Source organism: Kogia breviceps, chromosome 7, assembly GCF_026419965.1.
Source record: "Kogia breviceps isolate mKogBre1 chromosome 7, mKogBre1 haplotype 1, whole genome shotgun sequence".
In the NCBI taxonomy this organism is placed as follows: domain Eukaryota; kingdom Metazoa; phylum Chordata; class Mammalia; order Artiodactyla; family Physeteridae; genus Kogia; species Kogia breviceps.
In genome coordinates this window covers 112170473-112197764 of record NC_081316.1, presented here as the reverse complement: position 1 = coordinate 112197764, position 27292 = coordinate 112170473, and the positions used below count along the sequence as shown (strand labels likewise).

General features: G+C 46.5%; 2 protein-coding genes across 11 annotated transcripts in view; both read left to right on the top strand.

The window, feature by feature from the left end:
* Window positions 1-13943, top strand: part of MSANTD2 (Myb/SANT DNA binding domain containing 2) — a 36079-nt gene extending 22136 nt beyond the window's left edge. Inside the window, exons 1-6 of one of the 10 annotated variants that reach the window (XM_067039222.1) lie at window positions 25-110; window positions 191-264; window positions 4047-4136; window positions 8039-8138; window positions 9749-9809; window positions 12414-13943. In XM_067039222.1, coding sequence (XP_066895323.1) covers window positions 8063-8138; window positions 9749-9809; window positions 12414-13266 — 990 coding nt within the window. In that variant the 5' untranslated portion in view covers window positions 25-110; window positions 191-264; window positions 4047-4136; window positions 8039-8062 and the 3' untranslated portion in view covers window positions 13267-13943. Of the gene's footprint in view, window positions 1-20; window positions 111-190; window positions 265-4046; window positions 8139-9748; window positions 9810-12413 lie in introns of those variants that run through there. The other 9 variants (XM_059070314.2, XM_067039223.1, XM_059070313.2 and 6 more) reach the window with 9 other exon arrangements.
* A 3480-nt stretch (window positions 13944-17423) lies between these two features.
* ESAM (endothelial cell adhesion molecule) lies at window positions 17424-26755 on the top strand. Its single transcript, XM_059070339.2, has 7 exons — window positions 17424-18690; window positions 22104-22300; window positions 23363-23564; window positions 23741-23896; window positions 25150-25272; window positions 25556-25682; window positions 25907-26755. Exons 1-7 carry the CDS (start codon window positions 18621-18623, stop codon window positions 26220-26222), a joined length of 1191 nt encoding a protein of 396 aa, XP_058926322.1. The 5' UTR covers window positions 17424-18620; the 3' UTR covers window positions 26223-26755.
* The last annotated feature ends 537 nt before the right edge of the window (window positions 26756-27292 follow it).

The window sequence follows — 27292 nt, the reverse complement described above, 5'->3', positions numbered from 1 at the left end:
AATAAAACTTACCATTTTAATATCATCCAAATACTACTTCTAGGTGGTGCCGTGGGATGGGAAGTACTGAGAAAAGATTCAACAGAGATGCTAATGTAGCAACGTCAGAGGTAATATAGGAGGTCAGATGAAAATAACCTCTATTCCAAGTCAGTGCTTTACCAAACAACTGATTTCTTTTCCCTTCTAGGTGGGAAGTTCTAGAGACATAGTGTTGTCTGACTATGTTTGATGACTGACTACCTGCGGCTTTTGTCTGAAATAGTTAAGTAGTTCAGTAAACCCTAATATTTTTACCTGTCTTGTTCTAAATGGAGAAGCCCTTGAAGATGTCTAGAAGGGTACTTGTATCCCAAAGAAGCCCTTAAACATGACCGTACGTACTAGGTATAGCTTATCTAGTATTGCTGCCAAGATGAGATTTTGTATGAGTATCTGTATGATTTACATACAGAGTAGAGTTAAAAGCCTTATGGCCATATGAGTATAGTTCCTTGAGCAACGAAAGGTATTTGGTTCTGACAATTAGTATTGTCCTCCTTGAGGGCTTTTTTCTTCATAATCTGAATGGATTAAGACCCTCAGCTCCTAGCATGGAGGAAGCTAGAAAGCTTAGGAGTTGAGACTCACTGAGAACAAAACTTCCTGAATGATTTGTTCTATGCAAGTATTTCTCCCTCATGAAGACATACTGACCAGTTGTAGACACAAAAGTGAGTCGTTGATAGGCAGATTCGGGATGAAGTGCAGCTGATAGAATTCAATCCTGGACAGTTCCCCACAAAGACTAAGGCTCCAGAGAGGCAGGAGCTCTTGGTTTCTGGTGGTCATTCTTCTGTCTGACCCTGTTAAAATCCAGGAAGCAATTGACTCTTTTTTCCTTTTCTATCTTTGACAGAACTACTGTCAAAGAATAGTGTATTCTTGAAGATTTTATGTATTTAATTTGTAAGGCATAAGAAATAATAAAATTTGGACAGGGTTACAGAGCTCCATTTGGCAGGTAATCCCGCCCCCCCCCCAAAGAAAGTGTAACACGGTAGATATTAAAAATAGCCTTGCCCTCTGCTGTTACTCCTCCTTTGTTACCAAGAAATTAATTTGCTTTGCTAATTATAGCTGTATCTGTTTTATACTCTTCAGGGCTCCTGCTTTTTTCAAAAGGTTTTAGGGGTCCTACCTACCTTGGATTTATTGATTTTTAAAAATATAATCCATCGCTGTGGTTAACCAATGAGTTTCCTGCTTTTCTTGGCTAAAAAAAGTATGATCTTGCAGCGATTTACTACTTTAAAGTTACCTCAATTCATTTAATAAATATATATTGAACAATCCTTATGTGATAGGTACTATTCTGGGCTCCAGGAAACAGCGAACTGGGCAGACATCACCCCCACCTCATGGAATTTACAATCTAGTCGAATAGCTTTCTTAGGATACAGTGACACTTTGTGAGTGGCATTTGGTAATTTTTCTATGCAAATCCCTTTTGAAGGAAAACTCGTCTTGGGGCCTCGGCTCCTCATTTGTTAATTAGACCTAGATTATCTCTAAAGTTCTTTTCCATTCAGAACTTCTGTCATGTTTTGGAGGTTGGAACCTGTTTTGCTATCAAAGCCTTGGGCAGCTCCACCCACTCTCTGTCAATCAGTGTATTACAGAAAGTTTTACAAAAGAGGCACTTGGCAAGGATGGTGACACAGATAGGTGATGAATAGTATTAAGTGCTTCAGGAAAGTCAAATGAGTTAAGGACAAAGTTTGAGGACCATTGTTCTTAGTAATTAAGTAGGCATTGCTGACCGTGACAGTTTCAGTGGAATAATGGATCAGATTTTGATCCCATTGAGTTAAGGATTGAATTAGTGTAGACATTGCCTATTTCTTTGAGTCTCTTTAGTCTTCAGGCAGTGTTAAAATGGGGAAATGTGAAGCCTTAGCCATTATCCACTAAGGAAGGTAGTCAAGACTTACTTTCCTATACTTGTTTCTAGGTGTGTGCATTTCCCTAAGTTGTTACCTTAGGTAATTTATGTAGCATCTCTATTGATAAGTTAATCAGATAGTGAATGATCAAGTACTATGTGATACAACTGGAACAGGTGATCAACATGTTATGAATCATTTATTATTGTTTAATTGCCACTTCAGAAAAAACATTTCTTCCCCAGCAGGTAGAAAAAAAGCGCTATATTTTTGTGAAGAGTAAGTTGATATCCTGCATGCTTTTACTGATAGAAATGGTTTCTTTCAAGAAATGGGAATTTTGCTAATTTACCTCTTAAAGGAAATATTACTGCTGCTTTATCTAAATGAGCAGGATACTGAGGAAACTGGAGAAGTTATTCTTGAACTGGCCCCAGTCTCCAGACTCTCTTGTAAAACCTATGACACAGACTTAGTCTACCTCATTTTAGGGTTTCTGACTAATACCTATTATATTTTTTTTATGGAAGAAACAACCACATGGCATAGAGCAGCGTTTCTTAACTGAAGGTTCTTGTATGAGCTCTTCAGAGAGTCCATGTTCCCCTTGACATTGTGTGGAACAGTTTTGTATGTGTGTTCTTCTCGGAGGGAATCCAGCACTCAAAAAAGTTAAGAACCTCTGCTCTGGAGTGGAAAAGGAAAAGGAAATCTTAAGAATAAAAAGGTCTCTCACTTGCCAAAACTTCTGTAGCACTAAGAACCGGGGAGTGTGAAACAAGTGCTGTGTTTTTTGGTTTTGGTTTTCTTCTGTTGGGATTTTTGGTTGGTTGGTTTTAAAGGATTTAGGTTGGTTGGTTTTAAAGGATTAGGTGATTGGCAAGTCAGTTTGCCAAATTTTCATGTACAGAAAACCTAAGAAAGCAGGTAGTAAAGCTTCTACTGGCCCCAGATGGATTTTACCTTAAGTGACTTCCTCATCATTAGTTACAGCTCTGTGTCAAAAATATATATAGTAATTTATACTATGTCCTTAATATCCCTCTTACTGTGCAGAAATGTTTTTACAGTTGTCTGCCATTTCAGGTGTTTTTTTTTTCCCCTGCCTTTGTGCTCACAGAAAATAAAACTAATTTAAGAAATGTTGAGTCTTCCTTAGAGATATTGAAATAAACTCAATATTGTTCTGTTGCCTCAGTTACCTAAGAGCAACGAATTGCAACACAGTAAAGCAGTAGCTTTAGTTTAAAGGAAGAGATCTATTTGGATCTATTTCACAAAGGCTTTTTTTGCTTTGCAGTACACATCTGCTTAGGCTGAGGTACTGTTCTTAACACTTTTATAAACAGTCACTGGAGATTTGCTCCCAGTACAATTTCCCCTATCTCTTGTGGAATATAATGTGTGATTTTTAAGATTTTGTTTGTAAATAAGTGTATTCTTTATTTAATCATTTGGGTTAAAGAATTTTGAATTTATCTATTTAGTTGGCAGAGGGTTAAGGTAAACTATAATATGTAAGCCATTTCTAGTATGGCCAGTTTGACAACTACATTTGAAAATCTGTTTCACTGCTTGTTTTTTCTTATAACACTGTTTCCTGCTGTTATAACTAAGCTGTCCTCCCTGCAGTATGACTGTTTTCATCTGACATCGTAGACTGATCATGCTGGTGTTTTCTAAATAACACATTTATATGGCAGTTATGCCTTATTTCTGTTCCTCCCTGTTATATACCCTGTTCCATCGATAGACAGTTCTGTTAGAACAGTGGTTTTGTCATGGTGATGATTTTATGATTGCATGAAATGGGGAAAATTTTGAGAAAATGATTGAGCCAGTAGCAGAATTGGTTGGCATATGCTCATATGATTTATTCAGCTTGCTTCCTACTTTGCCATACCAGGGGAGAATTCGATTCTTCCCACTTCTTGAAAGTCGAAGGAGGGATTGGAGGACACTGAAACAAAAGAAACCTTATTTTTACCCCCAAAGTAGCTTATATAATATCAGGAAGGCCTTTGATGAAACCACTGACCCCCTACTTAAAGATCTTATTTTCCAAGCCTTTCATTATTTTATTTGCCCTTTTCTGAACTCTACAATTTCCCTCTCTTGTAGCTGGTTCGATGCCCAGAACTGAATGCTGTGCTCCAGCTGTGGCCTCACCGGTGCTGAATAGAGAGGAAGAGCCACCTTCATAGCTTACATGTGATTCCTCTGCTTATACAACCCAATACTGGATTTACTTACTTTGGCAAGATAGCTGCATTGTGCACTGTATTTAATGTTACGTGTACTGTAACCCTGGGTCTTTCTCTGCATTGCTGCCGTTAAACCCCCAATCCTGCCAATCTAAAACTCCTGCCTTTGTTTACCTGCCCCATCCCCTACCTCCAGACTCCCCTTACATTCATCCACAATGAATGTCATCTTTATTCTCTCATTTTCTTTCACTGTGATCTTAAACTTTGGCAAACTTTCCCTCTGTCTATAAATTGTCAGTTGTCAGCCATCTGATTTTTCTCCCTGCTTTGGTAATGGGACGTCTTTCACCTCTTTCCTGTGGTACTTTTCCTTTCCTAGTCATTGAACACTTGGCACGGTGGATTTACCAAGCATTCACTTGGCATTTCTTCCACATCAAATACCTTTGGACTTCTCTGATCTGACCACCTGGTCAGGTTGTTTCCTGTACTTTAGTTCTTCTGTTCAGGTTTTTTTGACTTCTCCTGACCTCTATCCTTATAACTTGACTCAGGATATGGTGTTATCTCATAGCTCTTGTCCCAGGGAGGAGACAGTAATACTGATTTACCGTGGACATTCCTAACAATCAGGAAAGTGTTCTTCACTGTGACTAGAATAGTCTTTAATAATTTTAAGCAAATTCTTTCCCCTCTGAGATCTTAATTTTTAAAAAAATGCTGGAGCTAAGTGACTGTCAATTTCTAAGATGACTGAGGTAAAGGACGAAGGAAGAGAAACAAGGTTTTTGTGTTGAACAGGAAATGGTTCTCCAAGGAAGCTGAATTGAGGTTCTTGTTGGGTTTGGTACAGCTGTCCAAAATGGGAGACAAGACTTCGTTTTTCCTAGATTCCAGAGCATTATCTTAATCTAAGATTTACAGTAGGTGTTAAGTTGGTTTATTTAGGACTGTTGACAGAGACACACGATCACTTAATTATATGCTTTGGTTAATCATGTAGAGTGTGGAAAGTGTAACCTTTTCTGATTTATTATGGATGATAAGAATTGGAAGGGCTCCATATGTCCTTCTTATCCATTTCCAAACTCCCTCTCATTTATCTAAATCCCAGTGTTTCTTACAGTAGCAGTCAAGCTGATGTTTAAGTTCTTGCTTTTTTTTTCTTAGTTGATATGTGCTATTTAAACAGCCTCTCCTTGGATCTGTGGTCTTTACTGAATCCAGAAGATATGTCTTTTGTATATTTGTGTCTTGAGAGAGTTAAAATCAATTTGGAAATCTTTCAACACATCAGATACCTATCATATGGATTTAGGAGTTACCAAACATTTTGCATTCAGACCCCTAATAGATATTTTACATATCAGCATATTGCACTATTAAAGTGTATTTCAAAAGTACACTACAAAGTAAGAGGTGGCGAGATCTGTTAGGCTTTTTTGATGAAATATATCATCTGACTATTCTTCCATATCTAGAACCCTTAGATATTTCTAGTTTCCTTATTCATAATTACACAAGCCAAGTGAAATTTTAAGCTCGACTCAGTGGTTTCAAAGAAAGTAAATCTTTTCTGTGGTTTCCCACCATATATAGTGTCAAAGATTGGTGGCTTTGCTTATGCCTAGGTCACGTCCTAAGTGTGGCCCCTTCCTTCAAAGGAATGTTAGTTTTATTCCCTGACTTCTGAAATAACCCTCCGTGACAGATCCAGTTGGGCTCTTTTGTGTGCTGAATGCCTTTCTCTAGGTGGCCAGTAAGTAGTGAGCAGTGAGTGGCATGGTTTCCATCTCCATTTATGGCCTTGGAAGGGTGACAGGGACATGGCTGGGACTCTCCATTTACGGTCCTTGGAGGAGCTGAGAAGAGTGGCTGGGGTGCTCTTGGAGGGCAGAAAGTAGACATTGTGAGATAAAAATAAATAGGAGATGTTTTGCAGTTCAAATTCCAGTCCCTGAGGGGAGGGCAGAGGGCTCCGGGAAGGGGAGTGTGTAGAAAGTCAGATGAGATCTGCTGCGGGCATTTGTCTCCTTCCATCGGAAGGGTTGCTCATCACACGTTTCCCAGGTTCATTTCTGATTTGTTCCAGAAAGTTGTGTTACGTACTTGTGACTCTCCTTTACAAAGAGAGAGGAGGAACGCTAATTAAAGTGTGGCAGAAACCTCACTTCTTTAAGGCATCATTTGAGGCACCAGAAGAAATCTCCAGAAAGGGAGAATGAGGCAGGGGATAGGCTGGCTGGTTTTAGGACGGGGTAACTCTAGTCACTCCTCTGCTTGTGTCAGAGGGAGATCATCATCGGTGTCTTACGTTTATTATTCCTTTTGCCCATCTGGATTTCTGGCCTCGAGGGACAGATCTGCAAACTATTTGACAGAGTGTCTTCCTGTGGTTTATCAACTGCGATTTAAAGGTACTGAACTTCCGAGGAGGCCAGATAAAGATTATTCAGAGTTGTTTTCGTTTGGCCAGAATAGAGGACATATTGGCTTATGGAGAGTCATCTCACATTCAGGAGAAATTTATAGTCCGGCTAATGTGTGTAAAGTAAGCCTGAGGTGAACTTGTTTGGCACAGCTGAGTTGGAAAGTATTTGGAGCCACCAGAGAAAAGGGGTCTTGTCTGTCACGAAAATCCTCAGAGTAAAACCCAGTGAAGTAGAGAGGAGAGCGGAAGGAACAAAAGGGGGCAGCGATGGGGCAGAGGACGAGTGTCACTAAACTAGACTTGGAACTAAGGCACAAGGACTGGGACTAAGTCCTTGATTCATCCTTTGAAATGTCGTGTAAGGTAGCATAAGATATACCATGAAACTAAGGAAATCATCAGAAATATGCGTTAGAAGACCACGAAGCAAGTTGAAGGGCTGTGCAAGATAATAAAACTATCCAGGTTTTATCTGTGGATTTGCTTAATGATACTTGCTGTGTGCCACGAAAAAGAAGTGAAATAACACCCTTCCACCTCACTTCCCCCCCAAAAGGAAATTATTGGCTTCATTTGTTGGTGCGTTTGGCTGGCAGTTTGAGTTGGTAAAATAGACTAGTATTATCACTGGCTAATTTTTAGATGTAGGTATTAGTGTATTGTTTCTTGATAATTGATGTGTGAGACTGGGAATCTGTAGCATTATTGATTTGATCTCTTTTAAATTTTAGCAACTTCCCCAAAGACAGAGTGAGTTAGTAAAGATTATGGACTATGTAAGTAACAAGTTTTACCAGCTGATTTGTTTAGGCAATGGTGTTTACCCTGTATTCCTTCTTAATCAAGGGTAAGGAAGGTTATATTCTTTGCTTTGGGAAATTCTTCTTTCTGTCCTCCCTCCCCTCACTTTTTCCAAATCCTGGGCACAAATAGCAGCTCTTTCTTTTCTGTGGCAGGTGTGCATCCTATTGGCTGGCTGGTATTTCTTGTTTTCCTTTTTTTTTTTTTTTCTTACTCTTTTAAAATGGGGGTGGGGGTGTACAAATATGTGTATGGGACACATGCAATAATGTTGTAATGTTTCTTGTTGTTTAATGGATAATTAATTGCAAAGTAATTGTTTGAATTATAACATGTTTGAGTAAATGCTAAATTAGTATTTTTTTCTAATATAATCATGAATTTAAAATCTAGCATTCCTGTAACAATGTGTCTGTGTTTGTCTGTCTGTGTCTGTCTAATAGTAATTAATATCTGTGGTCCGTACCTGGAAGAGGAAGTACAGCTTTAAAGGAATAACAAAAGACTTTGTGTCTTAGACCCTTCGCAGGTGTTACAGTCGGGTGAAAGAACATGGTGTTGGGAAAAGAAAGAGCAGTTACACATTTGAACAGTTGGAACAGGTGTTTGGTCAGGGAGGATGGGATGCTCAGCCCTGCCAGCCTGTACTTATTAACAGTAGTGGCTTGTACCAGGAGCTGGAGTCAGATGGCAGCACTATGGAGGAGTATTCACAGGAGGACTGGGGAAACCACAGTCAGGATCTCCACGGCTATCCAACAGATCAGGAATTGGGTAAGAGAGCCAGTATCTATGTTACTTGTGTGTGTGTGCACGCGCGTGCGCCTGCATGTGCATATACATATCTTTATATGTGCACAGGTACCTCATATCTGTAATATCTTCTTATACCATTTCCAGTGACAGCACAACACATATAGCCAGTCTATTTGGGGCAATTTGGGCATCCTTAAACTACCAGCCTAGTGCTTAGTGACTTGGGTTCCACAAAATGCCTAAAGCCACAGAAGAATTCCTAATTCTGAGCTGCACAAGGAAGCTCAGTGACAGGCTATGCAATTAAAAATATCCTGCACCTCTTAGTTCTAAGATGACTGCTAAGAGTGTTGACTCTTGGCTCGACTGGTATAGATATTACTGTCTTTTCCTTCCTTTATCCCCAATACTTTTTTTTTTTCCTGTTTGTGATTTGCAAAAGGTCCCTTTCCAGGCTTCAGTCTGAACAATCAATGAAGGGAAGCCTTGGTTTGAAAGGAGCTGATATTTGAACATTATCAGGGATCATACTCCTTCAAATTCTCTAAAGGATCCCATCCCAACAGTAGCTGGAATGATTTATTCTCAGTCTTCACATTAAAAATGGAAAACAGAACTCCTGGCCATCAAATCTAAACTTGTGTGGACTAATTAAGAGTGTATATGTAGTTGTTTTTCTTTTTTCTTCTCCGTAAATGCTCCAATTTTAGTTTTCATAATTTGCAAGTACTAATCAAGTTCCTGCTGCAACCTTTGTACATTCATAGCAAGTTGTGTAATGAGTGCTCACTTATAAGTAAATGTTCTCACTGTCCAGTGAAATACTCAGGTAGTCCCCAAGGAAGGATAAGTAGGCTTGGTACTATAAATGTGCCTCCCTAGCTTTAGACAAAAGCCAATGGGCACTATTTTACAGAACTCCTGATGATAGAGAAATGCTTAATTCAGAAGAAAAAGGATTAAATGTTAATATTTCTTGTGAATGCTGTCTAAAAATCATCTCTCAAATATCAGAAGAGAGAGGGAGCAAAGAAAGAGGTTATAAAGCTGTAAGACTAACACAATGTAAGAGAGAAAATTGATTACTAGAAGAATAAAAAGGGCAGATGCTAAGTGATCACTACCTCTTAATTTCAAAACAGTACTAAGGTGTAAATTACTTGGTCATCCTCTAACTCTGGTTTTGCTGGAGAGAGTTAAGTCACCTAAACCTTTGGGAAAAAAATAACATGCATACTATATATTAATCCTGATATTAGGGGAATAATTGCTTTCTAAAACCTACATAGAAAGTCTAAATAGAACAGAATTATTTTCATTCTCGTTCCTTTAAAAATCATGTTTGCCATGAAATTAAGCTTTAAGCTCCTAGCTAGAAATCCACTGGTGACCTTGAAGAATTTTATACTTGTAGAGCTGGTTTCTGATCTTGCATATAAATGTATGCATCTCATTATGTAAGAGTTATATTTATAAATCTGGCATTGGACAGTGTTTGACACTAGAATTAAGTTCTCACATTGGAAAGTATGGAACAAACGATAGACATATAGCTACTTAGCTACATAATATATTTGTATGCCATCACTTAGGAAAATATAACTTTTTTCAAAACCTCTGTTTTTCAGATGAAATACCTGTCACAAAGAGAACATTAAAAATAAAACAAGAGTCTTCTGAAGAAGCACAGTAAGTAGATGTTCCACCTTTCTACAAAGTGTATTTACCTAAGTTTAATGACAAAAGTCTTGCTGTAATGAAGCATGCTGTGCGAGTTACAGCCGTGCCACTGAGAGAGCATGTCTAGTTGTTCTTCCTCATCTTTTTAGCCTAAGTTTTCCAGTGGTTAATCCAAAATGTTGAGAATGTTGTATACAACAAGAAGAAATAAATATATTACATGAAAATAAGCGTGTTTATGGTATTTTCCTGTGTGTGGATGTGGTATTTGGATGTTTAAATATGATACAGAGGTAAGTCACAGGGCCCAGAGTTTGTCTGGGGTTAAGTGAAATGATAGGAGGGCCAGAGGGACACTTAAATTCCTTATAATATTCCATTTTGGGACTCAAAAAACAAGTGCTTGGGAACTACAGGGGAGGCCCAATTGACATAACTGGGGATGAACTCAAGCTTCACAGAATTGGTGTCACCAATCTCAGACTCCCTGAACTTTTCCCATGGTTGGAACTTCAGAAATACAACAGACAGTTCTCAGGAACTGATTGATTAACTGGATCTAGTTCTCACTGTGCTCCATAGCTGGGAAAATCTCATCTGAGGCTTGAGCCCAGGGAGCTTCAAGCTGAGATCAGATCAGTGGGGCAGGAAACTGACAGGCTCTGCAGAAATGTCCTGTGTGGCTGCCTCTTCTCCAGGTTTCAGCTCGCAGGGTGAGAGGTTTCTAAGAGGGAATTCATTTCCCAGTGCAACAGTTTCCTCAGAACTGTTCCTTATTGATGATTTAGGGCTATGACAGTGCTGAATAAAATAACTTCATTTGGGCACTGGATCTTTTCACTCTGGGTTTAGGTGGGATTAACCTGAAGTAGCTGATATAGCCTGTAGTGAAATACACCATCCTTCACCCACAAAGAAGAGTCACCACTTATTTATCAAATACCTACTGTATGTCAGGCATAGGAATACAGCAGTGAGCAAAACAGACAAGAAGCTCTGCCCTCCATCCCACCTCCTTAGCCTAGTCCTCCTTGAGATGAGTAAAATATTTTAAAAGAGGACAGGAAGAATGGTAGCTATGAAAGATAATTTTTCTTTAAAGCATTGACCCATGCAGAAACATGGTCCTATGTCTTACCCTCACAGGCACCACAATCTAAATATTAGAAAAGTGATCGAGTGCCTCTGTGTACTCTGAGAAGAGAAACAATCTCCAGAAATGCAGTGATTTCATCCTGATGGCCACTTAGATACTTGAGTAGCTTTCAAGACAAACTAAAGTGTGGAGGATAAGTCCAGGGCAGTCTTTGGTTCAAGAAGCAACTGATAACAAAACATTAGCTCTTTGCCATCTTGAAAAGAAAATCAAGGAAAGTGAGAGAGAATGACTATGTAGAAGATTCCCCAGTCAGTTCCAAAAGCTCTTCCAGAAGGTACGAGAATTTAAGAATAAAGTTTCCAGGATCTGTGTCCTTCCAGGAAGCTGTTAGCAAACCACCATTACACCCTCTTTTCTTGCCTGTGTTTGACTGTGAGCGTGGTAGTTGAGTGTTTTTGTAGCTTAAACCTATGATTGATGTCGAGTGTAACTGTTTGTTGCTAAGTTGATATTTAACAAACTTCAGTCTTCCAATATCAAAGTTGTACCCTACCTGATAAACAAATATCCTCATATAAATGTACGAATCATCATGAAGTATCCGTTGGAATTACATGAATTAAGCAGCATGTGAAACAAGAATTTCCCTGTACTTTGTCTCCTTCTGTTAACTGTCCAAATCGAAATTGAAATAATTTATATACTTTTGCTTCCCTTTATAAAATATATTTTAGAAAAATCTCAATTCATTATCTGGAATTTTTTTTCTCTTAAAACTGAAGCTTAATAAGGGAACTTTTTCATCTGAATTCTCAGATCTTAATTCTGTGCTAAACTGACAGTTCTTTTAGATTTGGGAGGAGTAATGTATTTCAGACAAATAGAAGAAAATGTCCCTTTTTCATGTTTTTGTATCAGATCAATAGTCATAATCAGTTGTGTATTTTCCTATGGCCAGCGTGTATGGGCCAAACTTATTGAACTTTCAGAATTTCCAGGTTAGAAATTAATGTGTTCATTCTTTTAAGTGATACCTACTGGTTACTTTTCTGAATACAGCATCCTTCACCTGCTTTTGATAGTTAGGTCTGAAGGTCATCGTATGCACTATAATAGCCGCTTTAAAAAGCACATGATCCTTGGTTTCTGAAATCCTAGGGTCTTACGTATCAATAGTTACTAAGTGGAATACAGTCAGACTTTAGAATTAAAGGAAAGCAGTTTTCACTAGTTCCTAGGAACTTCCTAAGGGTGAGCATGTCTCAGATTTTAATACTATGATTATCTAGACTTGGCACAGTCCAATATGGAAGCCACTAGTCACCTATGGCTATTTAAATGTAATTTAAAATTAATTAAAAACGTAATACCTCACTCACACTAGCCACATCTTAAGCGCAATGGCTAACATATTGGACAGCACAGACACAGGACATTTCCACCATTGCAGAAAGTTCTACTGGACAGTGCTTATCTAGACACCTGAAGAATCTGACTTTTATTTCTCTTTCCAGGAAAAGAGACATCATGCAGAATATCATACAGATTTTGGAATCAGTACAGTTGAAATGGGAACTGTTTCAGAGCTGGACAGACTTTTCAAGGCTTCATCTTTCTAATAAACTGGCCATTTTTGGAATTGGTTATAACACCCGTTGGAAAGAGGATATCCGTTACCATTATGCTGAGATCAGCTCCCAGGTGCCCCTTGGCAAGCGACTCCGGGAGTACTTCAATTCTGAGAAGCCTGAGGGACGGATCATCATGACCCGAGTGCAGAAAATGAACTGGAAAAATGTTTACTACAAATTTTTGGAGATCACTATTAGTGAAGCACGGTGCCTGGAGCTGCACATGGAAATTGACTGGATACCCATTGCCCACTCCAAACCAACTGGTGGGAACGTTGTTCAGTATTTATTGCCAGGAGGCATTCCCAAAAGCCCAGGCCTTTATGCCATTGGCTACGAAGAGTGTATTGAGAGGCCCCCCTCACCCCACATGGAGCGACGTTCCCTGGACCCAGGAAAGGAGGGCAGGGTTGACTTGGAAACCCTTTCTGCACAAGCCTCGCTACAGGTGGAAATAGAACCTACCCGAATTATCTATTGCTACCTCGGGATCGCTGAGGTCAGGACTCTGCAGCAATGCTTATTTTTACATTTCCAAGCAAACACCAAAACCTTCAGCAAAGATTGGGTCGGTATTAATGGGTTTTTGTCTCAGAACTGTATTGTGGATCCTGGAGTTTCCCCCAAATCCATCTATATCAAATTTGTAGAAGTAGAGAGGGATTTTCTTTCCGCTGGCTCTTTAGTTGAGTGCCTGGAAAAAGCCATCGGCTACCCCTTAAAATTTAACAACTGAATGTCATCCTTCATAAGGATTTGGGCTCTTACCTCTCTCTTCTCTACTCACATCCCATTACCCAGACTGTCCCTCATCCAGATGCTGCCATCAGACTTCATGGAAACTCTTTCCACGATCGGGCCAGTACAACTAAGAAATCATAGTAGACTTTGGGCAGAAAAAACAGACCTCACCTGAAAATGCTCATTTTGAGCCAGCAAGCTATACAGCGGACTTGCATGGTGGGTCAGTCGTTTCTTTTTTAAAAACAAAAAACAATTTTTAAATGGATTTTAGAGCCCTGATGTAAACAAATGTAGGTACATTCCATATTGGACAAAACTTATACTTTGAGTTTCATATGAAATTGAAAAATTGTATTTTTTTCACGATGTTTCATTTTTACACATCTCTACGTCTCTATATAAGTATTATTTACAACCTTGAATAAATAAGCAATAGATAATGGCAAGTTAAATCTTGAGTCACAGTAAATAAGACTGTTTTTCAATATTACCCTTAGCTACTATTGTATATAATTTAGAGTTTCGTTTTTTTCACCAATCGAGTGTTTTGCTATCCCCAATCAGTGTTGCCTGCAAAGACCTTTGTTTCTGTGATGTACCAACTTTATGGTTGTGCTCCATTTAAACTTTTTTTTAAAAAAATCATTAAAGTAATTCCTGGCCTCTTGGCGTGCTAGTGGAGCTTTTTGTAGCAGAGTGTGGTCGCACTGGCAGTGGGACTGGGCTCTGACTTTACTGCTAGGGAATGAACACAACAGAGTAGCGCAGTTTCACTTCCTTTCACTCTCTGTGCCCCACTGACCAATGTCATCATCTCTTGTCAGAGTAACAAAGGGCATTGGACATTCCATTTTGGGCTACTTTTTAAAAAGCTACAAAAGGATATTCCCTTTGGCCCTGAGTGCATGAATTTGTAAGAGACTCTCATTGCTCATCTTTACACTCAGTGATCAGGGGCAGCTCTCTCAGGAGCACAGGTGGAGAATTGATGTCATCATACTACTTGTAAAAAAGGAGAGAAGAGGGCTTCCCTGGTGGCGCAGTGGTTGAGAGTCCGCCTGCCGATGCAGGAGACACGGGTTCGTGCCCTGGTCCGGGAAGATCCCACGTGCCGCGGAGCAACTAGGCCCGTGAGCCATGGCCGCTGAGCCTGTGCGTCCGGAGCCTGTGCTCCGCAACGGGAGAGGCTACAACAGTGAGAGGCCCGCATACCGCAAAAAAAAAAAAAAAAAAAAAAAAAAAAAAAAAAAAAAAGGAGAGAAGACCTAATAGAAACATCCAAACAAAAATTTTAAGTGATCCATAGGATAGGAAACTGTAAGGTATCAGTCCATTAGGAGGGTAACTATCCCGTTTAGATCTTTCAGTGATTTCTGTGGGTCACCTAGCACTCCAGTTGGAGGTTAGTACTCTTGGCTAAGAACTAACTACCTTACTAGTAGAGTAGTCAAGGGTCACTTTGGTCTCATGACAGGGACTTGTTACATTGGTTATTTATCTTTAATGATTCCCCCAGCATCTCTCGATTGGTTATTTATCTTTAATGATTCCCCCAGCATCTCTCGGGTACTCTACTTTAAATGGACTGCAAATCCAGGTAAGAGCTATAATTCTCCCCGTTTTTCTGTACTATTGAAGATAAAATTGCATATTGATTTAAAAAAATGTTCTTTCCTGCAACCTGAGTTCTCTTAAATCAGTGGTTTTTCTCATTCTGATACCTCTTGGTTGGTTGATGCTCGTTTATTTTTCTAGGTGACTAGAGAGCTTATAACCAATGGGATGACTTTTATTAATGTCATTTGAGTCTAGGTTTATGGAGTTGCCTGTTTCCTGCTGTGAGTTGCTAAAAGTCGGTGCTAGTTCAGGGAGAGTATAAATAAATATTCTGGAATGTCTGAGTGCAGCACCTCTTCTCCCTGGGCACAGGCTGTAGGTATGGGCTTTAGGAAATTCTCTTGAGTTCGCTCTTCTTTGGAACTTGGAATTATAGTCCTAAAGACCGAGGCTTCATTGACCATTTTGTGGCAATCTCATAATATTAGTGCCAAGTGCTGCAGGAAAAAGCATTATCACCAAGTAGTAGTACACGGCATCCCCCAAACTTTGCCACTGATCAGCCCTAAAACTAACATTATGCTTCATTCATTTCTTCCCCCTATCCCGCTTTTCACTGCTGTTAGTTACTTAGCAGGGGCAGAACATTTGGGAACATTTAGTGAGGATGTCTGAGATCTACCTGACATTACTGAGAACAGGGCATTGCTAGACCACTATGAGCAGCACAGAGTGGATGGCAAAGACGGACCCAATATGTGTTTTCACCATGTGGCTTGGGATGGGTGAGGGGTAGGGGCAAGAGGACAAAGCTGAGCACTGGGAAATGGAGACTTGGAAAGAAAGTACCTTGCTGATAACTGAATATCCATTCTCTTTGGCCAGAACAATCTAGAAAAGAGGACAGCACGGTGTCAGATAACTATATGAGCATTTCTAAAAACAAAAAGTAGACTATTTAGACCTTAATGAAGCCTTATACCTGATTCCAGGAGGATGGAGACACTACATTCAAATGTAAGAATCAGCATTAAAAAATACTGTAGAGATAAAAGATGAGGTATGACTGGGAGAAACACTAGTGAGCTGCAAGTCTCTTAACATATGAAACTATGAACTTAGCTCTTGCACCCAACCTGTTTATGCAGGTCACTCACAGATCATCTGCACTAACATTCCCATTTTACACAAGGGTAGAGAGCAATGTTCACCCTAAACTGCATCTCAGCAAAAACTTTCAGAGGGCTTCCCTGGTGGCGCAGTGGTTGAGAGTCTGCCTGCTGATGCAGGGGACGCGGGTTCGTGCCCCGGTCCGGGAAGATCCCACATGCCGCAGAGCGGCTGGGCCCGTGAGCCATGGCCGCTGAGCCTGCGCGTCCGGAGCCTGTGCTCCGCAACGGGAGAGGCCACAGCAGGGAGAGGCCACAGCAGTGAGAGGCCCGCGTACCGCAAAAAAAAAAAAAAAAAAAAAACCTTTCAGAAAGTAATAGAACTGCTCTGCTAACTTCTACCACTTGATGACTGCCTCAGGGTCAGCAGAAAAGAAGTGGCTGGAGTAGGAGATAGTATAGAAAATTCTTTGATTGGGTGAAAGCAGTGAAAGAGTCCTGAAGGGACTGTTTCAGTGTCACATGGAGAGAATCACTGCCTACAAATCTTTATTGGTATCTTTACTTCTGATGTAAATTATTTGGGGTGCGAATTCTGAAAAGTTAGCTACTGAGAGTGAATGTTGAGGCCCTCCCTGCCTTACGTAGCACTTGATAGGGATGAGCACAGCCTCTGTAATCAGATGCTTTGGTGCTCCTGGGATACAACCAAGAGCATTGTACTGCTGTTTTTGGAAGGAATTACTTATTTGGGGTAACCTAGGCCTCCTAAAGGAGGGATGTTTACAAGAGGTGCTTTGCAGTGAAGACTAAAGTAAAAAGAAAAAGAAAAAAGTGTGATAGACTAGACAAACCAAACCAACAGCACCCTCCCCCATATATATATATATATATATATATAATATATATACACACACACACACAATCTACTTGACAATTCCAAGTTTGTAGGTCCCTGCATAAGGATATGAGACTAGCAGTTACCTATTCCTGTTACCTATTCCTTTGCTGTCACTGAGCCGCCAAGTACTAGATTCCAGGGCTTGCATGAGCAGTCTAGTGTTTGCATAGCCATTTCTCAAAGCCACTGCATGGCAGGTATTTAAAGAGCAGACAGGCAGGTCACACTAGGAAGCAGCAGCTGAGAGGGTCTACAGGGCGCTGTGTAGAAAAAGACCTTGGGCAGCGCAGGCTCAAAGACCACATTCAGTGTTAAAACAGAGCAGGGCCGTGTGGAGTAAATGGAATTCAGGAGGCCTGGCTGCTTCTCTACCCAGTCAACTGTCACCTAGAGCAGGCAGCGCCAGGGATTCGTCGTTATGCTTTCTGTCCTCGGTGACCTTTGTTCGGTGGTTGCGCTGTGCCCCGATGTTTGAAGCATCTTTATTTTGGCTGTCCGACCGAGAAGCCGGAACGGGTGCGTGCCCTTCTGTAAGAGAGCTGTGGCCGCCAGAGGGCGCAGAGGTGCCTGTGACCGGCTGGCGCGGGGAGGGACGGTTAAATTCAATTTCTCAGCGAACATGATCTAGTCCCGGGAATTAAAGGATCAGAGCGGGCCTGAGGAGGGATGGGAGGCAGCGAAGACATGGGGATAAATAAATGGAGGGACTTGGGCCAGTCTACCTTCCCGCAGCTGCCCCCTCCTCCCCAGCCTGCATAAGGCTTTTCAGAGTTAAGCGGAGAACCGGGATCTCGTCTCCTCAGTTTCCTGCTCGGCCCCTGGGGTTTCCTTGCGCCAGTCACTTCCCTGCTGGGGTTTGCGGCGCAAGCTCCGGGTGACCCTCGGGCCTTGGTTTTAGGGAGTCTCCGAGAACCTGCTGAGCGGCCCCGTCTTCTCCGGCCACAGGTGAACACGGTCCTCGGGTCCACCGCCGGCGCATCCTCCACCGCAGCCTCGGGTCCGCGCGGCACGTGCAGGGGTGGGCGTGGCCGCCTCCCTTCCCGAGCCTCTCTCCCTGCCCGCCCCCGCGGCCCAACCCGCCCCTGGCCCTGGGAAATTGGTAGTTTCGGGCAGCAGAACCGGGCCGCGCGGCCGGCACTCTGGACCTTTCCTGCCGCCTCAAGCCCGACACTGCGGGGCCCCAGTGGCCCCGGGAAAACGCGGCTCCCCTCCTCCCCGCTTAGGCTGAGGACGCGTTGCCCCCAAGCTCGGAGCCGGTTGGTCGGGCGGGAGCCCCGGCCGCTTAGGGTGTCGGGTGCGGGTGGCCCCTGGACGTCGGATAATCCCCAACCCTCCCTTCCTTCCTGGCCCTCCTTCCTACCCCACTTAGCGGAGGGGGGAGGCTATGGCGTAGTCTGAGAGTTAGGGCTCTTCTCTTCTGCCCTTGCCCCCGGCCGGCTGTGAGGGCGCCACGACTCACCCGACCCCACCCTGCGTCCTGACCCGGTGGAGGCCGCGGGAGCCGGCCGTCGGAGCGCGAGGAGCGTCCCCCTGCGGCGGGTCACCCTCGAGCCCCGCCCGCGAGGACGGCGACCTCTCCGCCCCCTCGAATGCCCCGCCCCCAGTCCCCGTCGGTCCCCACCCCACCACCGGCACAGGCACGCAGTCTCTGGCCAGGGCCGCCCTTGGTGTCGGTGGCCCGGTTCCCGCCTCCGCTCCGGCTGTCGTGCGGCCCCAGCACCTGTCGCTTGGTGTGTCCCGGAGCCGGCGCCCCTGACTCCGTCGGGGCCAGGGAAGGCCATGGTTTCCCTGCCCAGGTCCCCTGCGACTAGCTTGCTGCGGTTTTTGTTCCTGGGGCTGACTACTCTCGGTGAGTGAAACCCTGGACCTGGAGGGGACATGAGATGGGAGAGATGGGGTGAATCCGACCCTGAGGGAGGTGGTGTTGGGCACTGATGAGGAACTGGGTGGGACAGGACTCCCGTCTCTGACTCTTTCCCTCCCCGCCCTTATGCTTCCCCCCACAAAGGGCATCACTTGCTTCCCCGCTGTGTCGGGGAGCAGCTCCCACTTTGGGTGAGGTGTGTTTGTGGTCGGGGAGAGGGTTAGGGCACCGCCTGGGGTGAGTTGTTGGAACCATTCCTCAGCCCCACTCCCCACCTCCACCCAAGCGGAGCCGGATGAGCTGAGCTGCTGGATGAGACACTGGCTAAAGAGCTTAAGGACTTAACTCCAGCCCCCCTCCCGACCCCCACCCGGCCACAAACTGATGTGCAAGAGCCCCTGGGGAATTCCCTGGTTCCCGGGCTTGACACACGCACTTCACCTCAATTCCCCAGCCCAGATCCTCCCCATTGCCCCCTCCTCCTGCTTCCTGCCCTGGGAATCAAGGGAGGTGCCCCCAAAGCACGACCGTGAGGTCATTTGGGACACAGGAAATGGAGGAGGGCTTTGAATGCCTAGAGGAGCAGAATTGTGACCCCCCCCCCAAGAGGTCCACCACCCCCATTGGCTCCCAGAGCCAAAGGGACAAAGGAAATAGAGAAGAGGGCCTTTGAGTCAGAGAGGAAGGGCCCTTCCTTGGAGCAAGTGCTTGAGGAGTGTTTGAAGGCCTCCAGGAGCGCCCAGGAGCTGGGGTGGCCCAGTGCAATATCTGGGAGAAAAGGACCCACAGGAACTAAGCTCATTATAAACTTTCACATGCTGCCTCCCAGGCTTTCTTGCCATCTTTCTTCAAGGATCCCGAATGAGGGTGAAGGGTGGGTTTGTTCAGGTCAGCTTTAACTCCTCATTTCTCTCAGGTTGGAAGTCGCCAGGGCAAGTAAGGCTTGGAAAGATGTAGAGTGAAATTCAACCACAGTGATGGGGCCCACCTAACTTTTACCCGTGTCTCCTTTAGCCCAGTCTGTGCTGCAAGGGTGTTGGGGCATGAAGTATTAGGGTCCCCAGACAAAGTGGGGCTCAAGACCAGACCACCAGCCCCTCTAGGCTTGGTGGGGCTGCTCCAGGATCCCTTGACTTCTCAGGCCCCCTGTCCCAGCTTCAACATCAAGGCCTCTTTCCCTTCTGCATTCTGCCCCCAGCTTCCCCATCCCCCTTCCTTCTGGGGATCTCGGAAGAAAGGGAGAAAAATTCAAGTTAGCATCCAGGGCGTCATCGGCAGCTCTCCTGCAACCCGTCCTCTTTCTATCCTAACTCTGAGCCCCAGATTTCATACTGAAGACCCAGGCTTCAGCATCCCTACCCGGCCACCCCCGGGGGGCCACTTGAGGGTTAAATGGCCCTCGGGATGGTCAGCGCTCTGGGTGGCAAAGGCTCTATTGGGCTCCGCCCGACAGGGTTCTCCGCCGAGGCCCTTCTGCTCCCTCGCTCCTCGGTGGCTCAGCGATGCTGCCCCTGGGGCGTGAGAAGCCCGCGGGGGGAGTTTCTCAGAGAAAGAGGGAGACTAAAAATAGTAGCCCCGGGGAGCAGGCCCATTTTCCTTCTCCTGCGCTCTAGCCTGCTCCACACTCTGGTCTGGTGGGGGCCAGAAGGGTCCCTTTCCTGGGCTGCTCCCGTCTCCTTCACTCAGACCCAACCACCCCCTTTCTTTGCCTCTCCCTGTGGCACCTGGCAGCAAAACGGGCCGAAGAGTTGAGGGGCTTCTGCTCCAGCGGACACCCCGGACCAGGGCAGCGAAGGCTGGGGCCCTCTCCAGCTCCTAGCTGGCCTTTGCCCAGACCCCAGCGTGTCCACATTACTATTGATTTACCACCCCTCTACCTTTGGCAAAGTGACCTCGTAAATGCAGGACCTGAGGGAGGTCGCTGGGGGCCTAGGGAGGAGGAGGCTCTCCCCTCTCCCGGGACCGGACCGCGGCCGCTTTCCGGCGGGAACTGTGTCTGGCCGCTGGGAGAGAACTGCAGAAAGGCTGGGCCGGAGCCTGCACCACCCGTAGGCCTCTCCGCGTCCCAGCCAGCGGGCTGGTCCTGAGTGGGTGTCAGGCTCCTTGAGGCGGAGGTTGTTTTTGCCTTCAGAGCCTCCGGTCCAGCGGCGCCCTGCTCATTGTCTTCTGGCTTATCACCGGGCACAAGTTTCCTGCTTGGCCCACAGGGACCTGCCAGGAAATGGGGAGGGGGGTGCTAAGAAGGCCAAGGAATCGAGCTGGGGGTTCTGTAAAGACACGCAGCCAGGAAGCCATGGGGGCGGTGTGCATCCTGGCCGGATCCACTCCTGGGCCCTTAGAGGCCTTCAGCTGGCCTCTAGCAGGGTGGAAAGCCAGACCCGTGCGCGGCCGCTGTCCTAGCGGTGGCCCCCTGATCACCACGCGGAGGTGGCATCTCAGACTCCAGGGCGGAGTGTTGAGGCCGAGGACTCAGGGCCTCAGTGAGAGCAGGGCTTAGGACTAGGGCAGCCAACATCCTCAGGCCTGGCCACGGACAAGCCCAAGCTGATTCCCCCAAAGGGCTTTTGGCTGCTCCGTTGCCTCTCCAGAGGGCAAAAAGTGAGTGTTCCTGGGCGCCATGATGCAAGCTTTGATTCGACAGCCCCTCCTTGAAACCAACACCCCAGGCCACCTCCTGAAGGTCAGTCACAGGCTGAGGCAGGCTCTGTACTTGATTGCTTTGTACTTGATTGTCAGGGGACCTTCATTCTCCTCTAGCTCTGCCAGGATTCCCTGCCCAGATCCCCTGGGCCCCAAAAGGGCCCTTGGGAGCTTTCCTGGGGAAGCGCACGTGTGGGAACCCAGCGGGAGGCCGGGCAGCACGGGCAGTCACTGGGCCGGGTTGGGCGCTGGGCCCCTCCAGTTTCCCTGGCTCGTAGTAGTTCAGAAGGAGCCGCGGAGTTAATCGGTAACCGATTAACCCTCCCACCCCCCTCCGCCCATCTGGTTGAGAACGCAGGAGATGGGAACGCCGTTGATTCTGACCAGCGTCTTTCCACCCAGGAAAATTGGGGGAGCAAGTGGCCTACGTAGAGCGTAGATAAAAAGTATTAACTCTTGCCTTCCTCTTGGATGTCTTTCCCTTCTCGCTGGAAATCTCCCCTCCTCCTCTTGGTGCGCGGAAACCTGTGCCTCTGGATACCAAAAAATGCGTAGACACGGGTCCCTATCCCTGCTGCAAGCCAGCGGGCTGCGGTTGGGGAGCAGAAGCTCTGGTGAAATTGACAATGGGATCCCAGGCCAGCGGGCCCAGGGCAGTGTTCGAGGCCTACGGTGGCGGGCGAGGTTCGTCCTCTCCTGCCGCCGCGTTGAGCTGGGTCCTCGGGCTCCGCGCTCACCCTCCTCGCTCTCATCCCCAGCGTCCCCCTCGCGGGCCCAAGTGGAGCTGCACGTGCCCGCCGGCCTCACCAAGTTGCGGGCGGTAGAGGGGGCGGAAGTGGTGCTCCCGGCGTGGTACACCCTGCGAGGGGAGGTGTCTTCGACCAAGCCCAAGCCTTGGGAAGTGCCCACCGTGATCTGGTTCTTACTGGAAGGGACGAATATGAATATGAGCCAGGTGAGGGAAATCGTCTCGGCCAGAGGCTAGCTACGCCGGAGGTGGGGCGGGGCCGGGGGCGGGGTGGGGAGCAGGGAAGAGCTGGCAAGGGCGAGAGGGGTGGCCAGGGGATGGCTGACTCAAAGGAGTGTCAGGGAAAAGCAAGGTCCACCTCACCGGTTCAATTTTTGTTTTGATCTTGGAGGCTTCCCCGAAGAATTCTCTTTTTCCCAGGTTTCCCTAGAAATCCAGCACACCAAACACTGACAAGCGGAGAGGCATTTTACGTTGCCGGGCAAGGGGGAAAGTGAGGATTGAGGGTATAGGAAACAGGAAGGGTTAGGGCAAGTATCACACAACTTTTAAAAGTTGAGCATCTTCCTGTTTTCCCATTACCTGTGCTTTGGACATTGTCACAGGCCTCTTCTCTTTCCAAATGATTATCTGTCCTGCTGCTCCCATATAACCTCCTTGAGAGGCAAGGGTACATGTCCTCCTACAATCTCTCACCTATCGTCCTTCCTGACATCAGACGAAGACTCAGAGGCAAATTTACCCAGCAGCCAAGGAAACATCATTTTCAGAGCTCCTTATTTGCCCGGCTCCTTGCAAGGTCCTAGAAAGTATGTTCAGGTGGTCATTTGATAAGTAGGGGGTATGTATGAAAGGAACTTAGATTGCAGGGGTAGGGCCTGGGCTTATACACTGGGGGGCTGGGGATCTTCAAGAAAAAGAAAATTTAAAAAGATATTTTTTCTCTTGGCTCTACCCCTGCGGTCTAAGTTTCTTTCATACATTTCCCACCTATTTACATTATCCCTCAACCATTTTACCACTTTCTAAACACCCCAAGTGGGAGATGAAGAGACAGCGCCCAGGGGAACAGGACCTGCTCTGGTGCAGAGCACCCGGGGTGGTGAGACGGTCGCTAGAGACACAGGGGTGAATGGAGAGCTGGCAGAGGTTAGAGGGGGCGGTGCAGGTGAGGGGCATTTGAAGGCCCCCAGTTTGGGGGAGGGGGACTAGCTGATCCCTGGGCACAGAGCAAAGTAATAATGCGGAGGCGTTATGCCCGCCCACCAGGTGTTGGCGCACATCAGTGGGGTCACATCAAGCAAACCTGGAGCATCCCTGGTCTACCCCATGCCCTCCCGGAATGTGTCACTGCGGCTGCAGGGCCTCCAGGAGAAAGACTCCGGACCCTACCTCTGTTCTGTGAACTTGCAAGACAGTCAAGGCACTGTTCGAGGTCACAGCAGCAAGACTTTAGAACTCAGTGTGCTGGGTAAGTGAGAGGCACCCGTGGGAGGTCGGGCAGGTCTCTCCCCGGAAACGACGGCGTGTGAAGGTTGGGGGAGGGGCAAACACAGCGACAGGGGGTCCTGTCAGTCTGTGTGGGAGCGGGGGAGGGGGAGCCGCTGACCCCCGATGTGAGTTTTTAACCTGTCTCCCCTCCCCCAGTTCCCCCAGCTCCTCCATCCTGCCGCCTCCGGGGCGCGCCCCACGTGGGGACCAACGTGACCCTGAGCTGCCAGTCCCCAAGGAGTAAGCCCGCTGCCCAATACCAGTGGGTGCGGTCGCCCCCATCCTCCCAGGTCTTCTTTGCACCTGTTTTAGGTGAGGAAACTTCCGGAGACACTGAGAGTGCGGCTGGGGTAGAGGAAAGATGAGGTACCAGAGGGGCTGGGGTGCCAGGGGAGGCGATGCTGAAAAGCACTGTCGGCGGGGAGGAGAAGGGTGTGGGGAGGGGCTGGAGAGAGAGGCCCTGCCAGGTGCGGGCACGTGCTGCAGACTTGTGTTACTCGAGAGGCTCTGGGGCTAGAAGATCTGCATTCACTAGGTGTGTGACTTTGTGACTGTTTCCTCATCTGTAAAATGGGGATATCAATAGCCCTGATTTGAACACACCAGCTATAAAAAACATTTGGGGGCAACTGGAACTTTTTTTTTTCAATTTGACTGAGATAATCGATGGAACAATTTTAATATGGAGTACTAGATGCTCCTGGAGAATTAGTCTTAATTTATCAGGTGTGGTAATGGTATTGTGGTTATGTAGGATACTGTCCTTCCTTATTTTTGGAGTTTCATGCTGAAGTATTTACTTTAAAATGTCTCAGAAAAAAGAGAAAGAGAAATGAAATAAGTAAGTATAGCAAAATGTTAGCAACTGCTGAATCTAGGTTGTGGGTATATGGATTTTTATTTCGTCCCTCTTTCTACTTTTTATTTGACCATTTTTATAATATAAAAGTTTTAAAATTATTTTTACATAGAGCTTACCTCATAGGTTTGTTGTGAAACTTTGCTAAGTTAGTACATGTAAAGAACTTAGTCTTTGGTGCAGAGTAAGTGGCCAATAAACTTTAACTGTTAAAATCATTAGATCATTTCATATATTCCTTTCAACACAATCAAGTAGGTCGTATTACCCCATTTTACAGATGAAGAAATTGGGACCCAGAGAGATAGCAGGTAACTTTCTTAAAGTCAGTTGACCAGTCTTCCCAAGGAGAAGACTGGTCAATTCTGGATCCTAGGTTTTCTAATTCCTCGCTCAATGTCCTTTCTCTCTCACTTTCTGCCATTCAGAAATAAAAGTAAAAATTGGATTTTGGCTTTTCTGGGCATCACTGCCTCTTTAGCCTCCTTTCAGATATCACTGGGGGACACTGAGCAGTGGAAATGGAGAGGGGTATTGAGCTAGCAGCTAGGCAACTGGGAGCAGAACCCACCACACTGGCTGTCACACCTTTCCCTTCCCTCGGGGAGTCTCTCCCAGGGAGTCAAAGAGGACATTCCAGAGGAGGGGCAGGATGTTTTTTATGGGAAAGAGGATCCCTGGACTGACTGCTAAATTGTGTCCACAGATGCCATCCATGGGTCTTTAAACCTCAAAAACCTTTCCACTTCCATGTCTGGAGTGTATATCTGCAAGGCCCACAATGAGGTGGGCAGTGCCCAGTGCAATGTGACCCTGAAAGTGAGCACAGGTCAGTGAGGGGTAAGTGTGGTTAGGGAGAAGATTGGTCAATGGGGGGTGGGGTGGGTTTGCAAGAGAGGGGCGAGGCCTTTCATTATAACAGGACAAAGGAGCTTGTCTTGGTCACATGTTCATGCAGGTGCTTGGTCAGTGACCACGTTCTTCTTGATAGTCACCTTCTTCTTAACGAAGAGAGAAAATGTGTATGGTGGTGGTCGGGCAGTGGGGCAGTGGGGTTGGAGAGGGCCAGGGAATAAGCTGAGAGCCCCCCTCTGACGGCAAGGTTTTTCCAGGGCCTGAGGCTACGGTGGTTGCTGGAGCTGTCGTGGGCACCATGGTTGGATTGGGGCTCCTGGTTGGGCTGGTCTTGCTGTACCAGCGCCGGGGCAAGGCTCTAGAGGAGCCGGCCAACGATATCAAGTAAGTGTCCCTGGTCTCTGCCAAGATGGGGGCTCTCCTTGGGAATTCGGGCAGCTCTCATCTAACGGAAGGTTGGGCGGTGGCTGAACCATCCTTCCTGTGGGCAGATTTTAAGTGAGAGGAGAGGTGAAGAAGAGGGGAGGTGAGAGTAAGACAAAGCACGTGGAAACTCTCCCCCTTCCCCCTTCCGGCTTCTGACCTCTTATCACTTCTTTGATGACCAGGGAGGACGCCATCGCTCCCCGGACCCTGCCCTGGCCCAAGGGCTCAGACACAATCTCCAAGAATGGGACCCTCTCCTCTGTTACCTCGGCACGAGCCCTTCGGCCACCCCAAGGCCCTCCCAGGCCTGGTGCATTGAGCCCCACACCCAGCCTCTCCAGTCAGGTCCTGCCCTCACCAAGGCTGCCCAGAACGGATGGGGCCCACCCTCAGCCAATATCTCCCAGCCCTGGGGGGGTCTCTTCCTCTGCTCTGAGCCGCATGGGTGCTGTCCCTGTGATGGTGCCCGCCCAGAGTCAGGCTGGGTCTCTGGTGTGATGGCCCAGCCACTCGCTGGCTGAGCCATCTGGCTTCCCTCCTTCCTACAGGGGTCACCCCTAGCACATAGGCCTGAGCCTTGGGAGGGTGGCCGCCTTCCACACCTCTGGTCCTCTGCCCCCACCTTTCTTTACTATGGGAAAACTGAGTCTCAGTTAAGACCCAAACTTCCAGGAGGTAGAAGAAGAGGACGTGGACCTAGGATTAGGAAGGCCCCACCCTGGGCTGTCTGTAAGACTGCAGTGGGATGCTGCTGAGATTGCTACCTCTGCCTCTCTCCCCCATCCCCCAGGGCCTGGTAGGGACCGCCAGTCAACCAGTCCTCCAGGACCCCTTGGTCTGTACCCCGTCCCACCTAACCTCATCCTTCACTCCCCCTCCAGCTCCCCGTGTCAATATAACCTGTCCCGCTGGTTTGGTTGGGTTTTGTTGGGGCAGGGGATAAGGAAGATATTTTTTATACTAACTTGAAATGCATGGTTTTGTTCTTATTTTGCAAACTTCAATAAAGATACATTGTGTTTGTGTGGAAAGTGAGAGTCAAATCACCTTTTCAAACTTGGAATTCCCAGGAGAAGCTGAGTCTCAGGATGATGCAAAAAGGACCTGCCCGGGCGGTGGACCCAGGAGGGCTTCTCCGCACAGCCTCCAGCTTGGCTTACTGGCTCGGGATGGCTCTTCTAGAGTCTCTAAAAGGGTCGTTTGCTGTCAGGCAGTGGTGGAGAGGCACAAAGAGCCTGGGGCTGGGAGACCCTCACTCACTTTGAGCAGCAAGGGGATAAAATTGATGACTTTCTGCTGGAGCTTGAGTGCTCACAGCTCAGGTGTGTGTGTGCGCGTAATCCCGTTTCCTCCTCAAGAGCAGGGGGAAGAAACTGACTCCTGCTCCTCTCCCAGGCCACGGAATCCTTACCCGTCTTTTTGCCCGTCCAGCAGTGATCCCCCTCGGACTGGGGGAGAGCCAGGCACAGGATGTGGTGGCGGTGTGTCCACCCCAGTCCTGCCACACCTTTTCCTACCAAGGGTAGGGGCTCCTCCAGATCTCAGTTTCTCTGCCCATGAAATGGGGT

Coding starts and splice junctions, on each gene's coding strand:
- ESAM (XM_059070339.2), top strand. CDS start 18,621: ATGGTTTCCCTGCCCAGGTCCCCTGCGACTAGCTTGCTGCGGTTTTTG. Junction 23,897..25,149: donor CTTCTTTGCACCTGTTTTAG/GTGAGGAAACTT, acceptor TTGTGTCCACAG/ATGCCATCCATGGGTCTTTA. Junction 25,683..25,906: donor GAGCCGGCCAACGATATCAA/GTAAGTGTCCCT, acceptor TTTGATGACCAG/GGAGGACGCCATCGCTCCCC.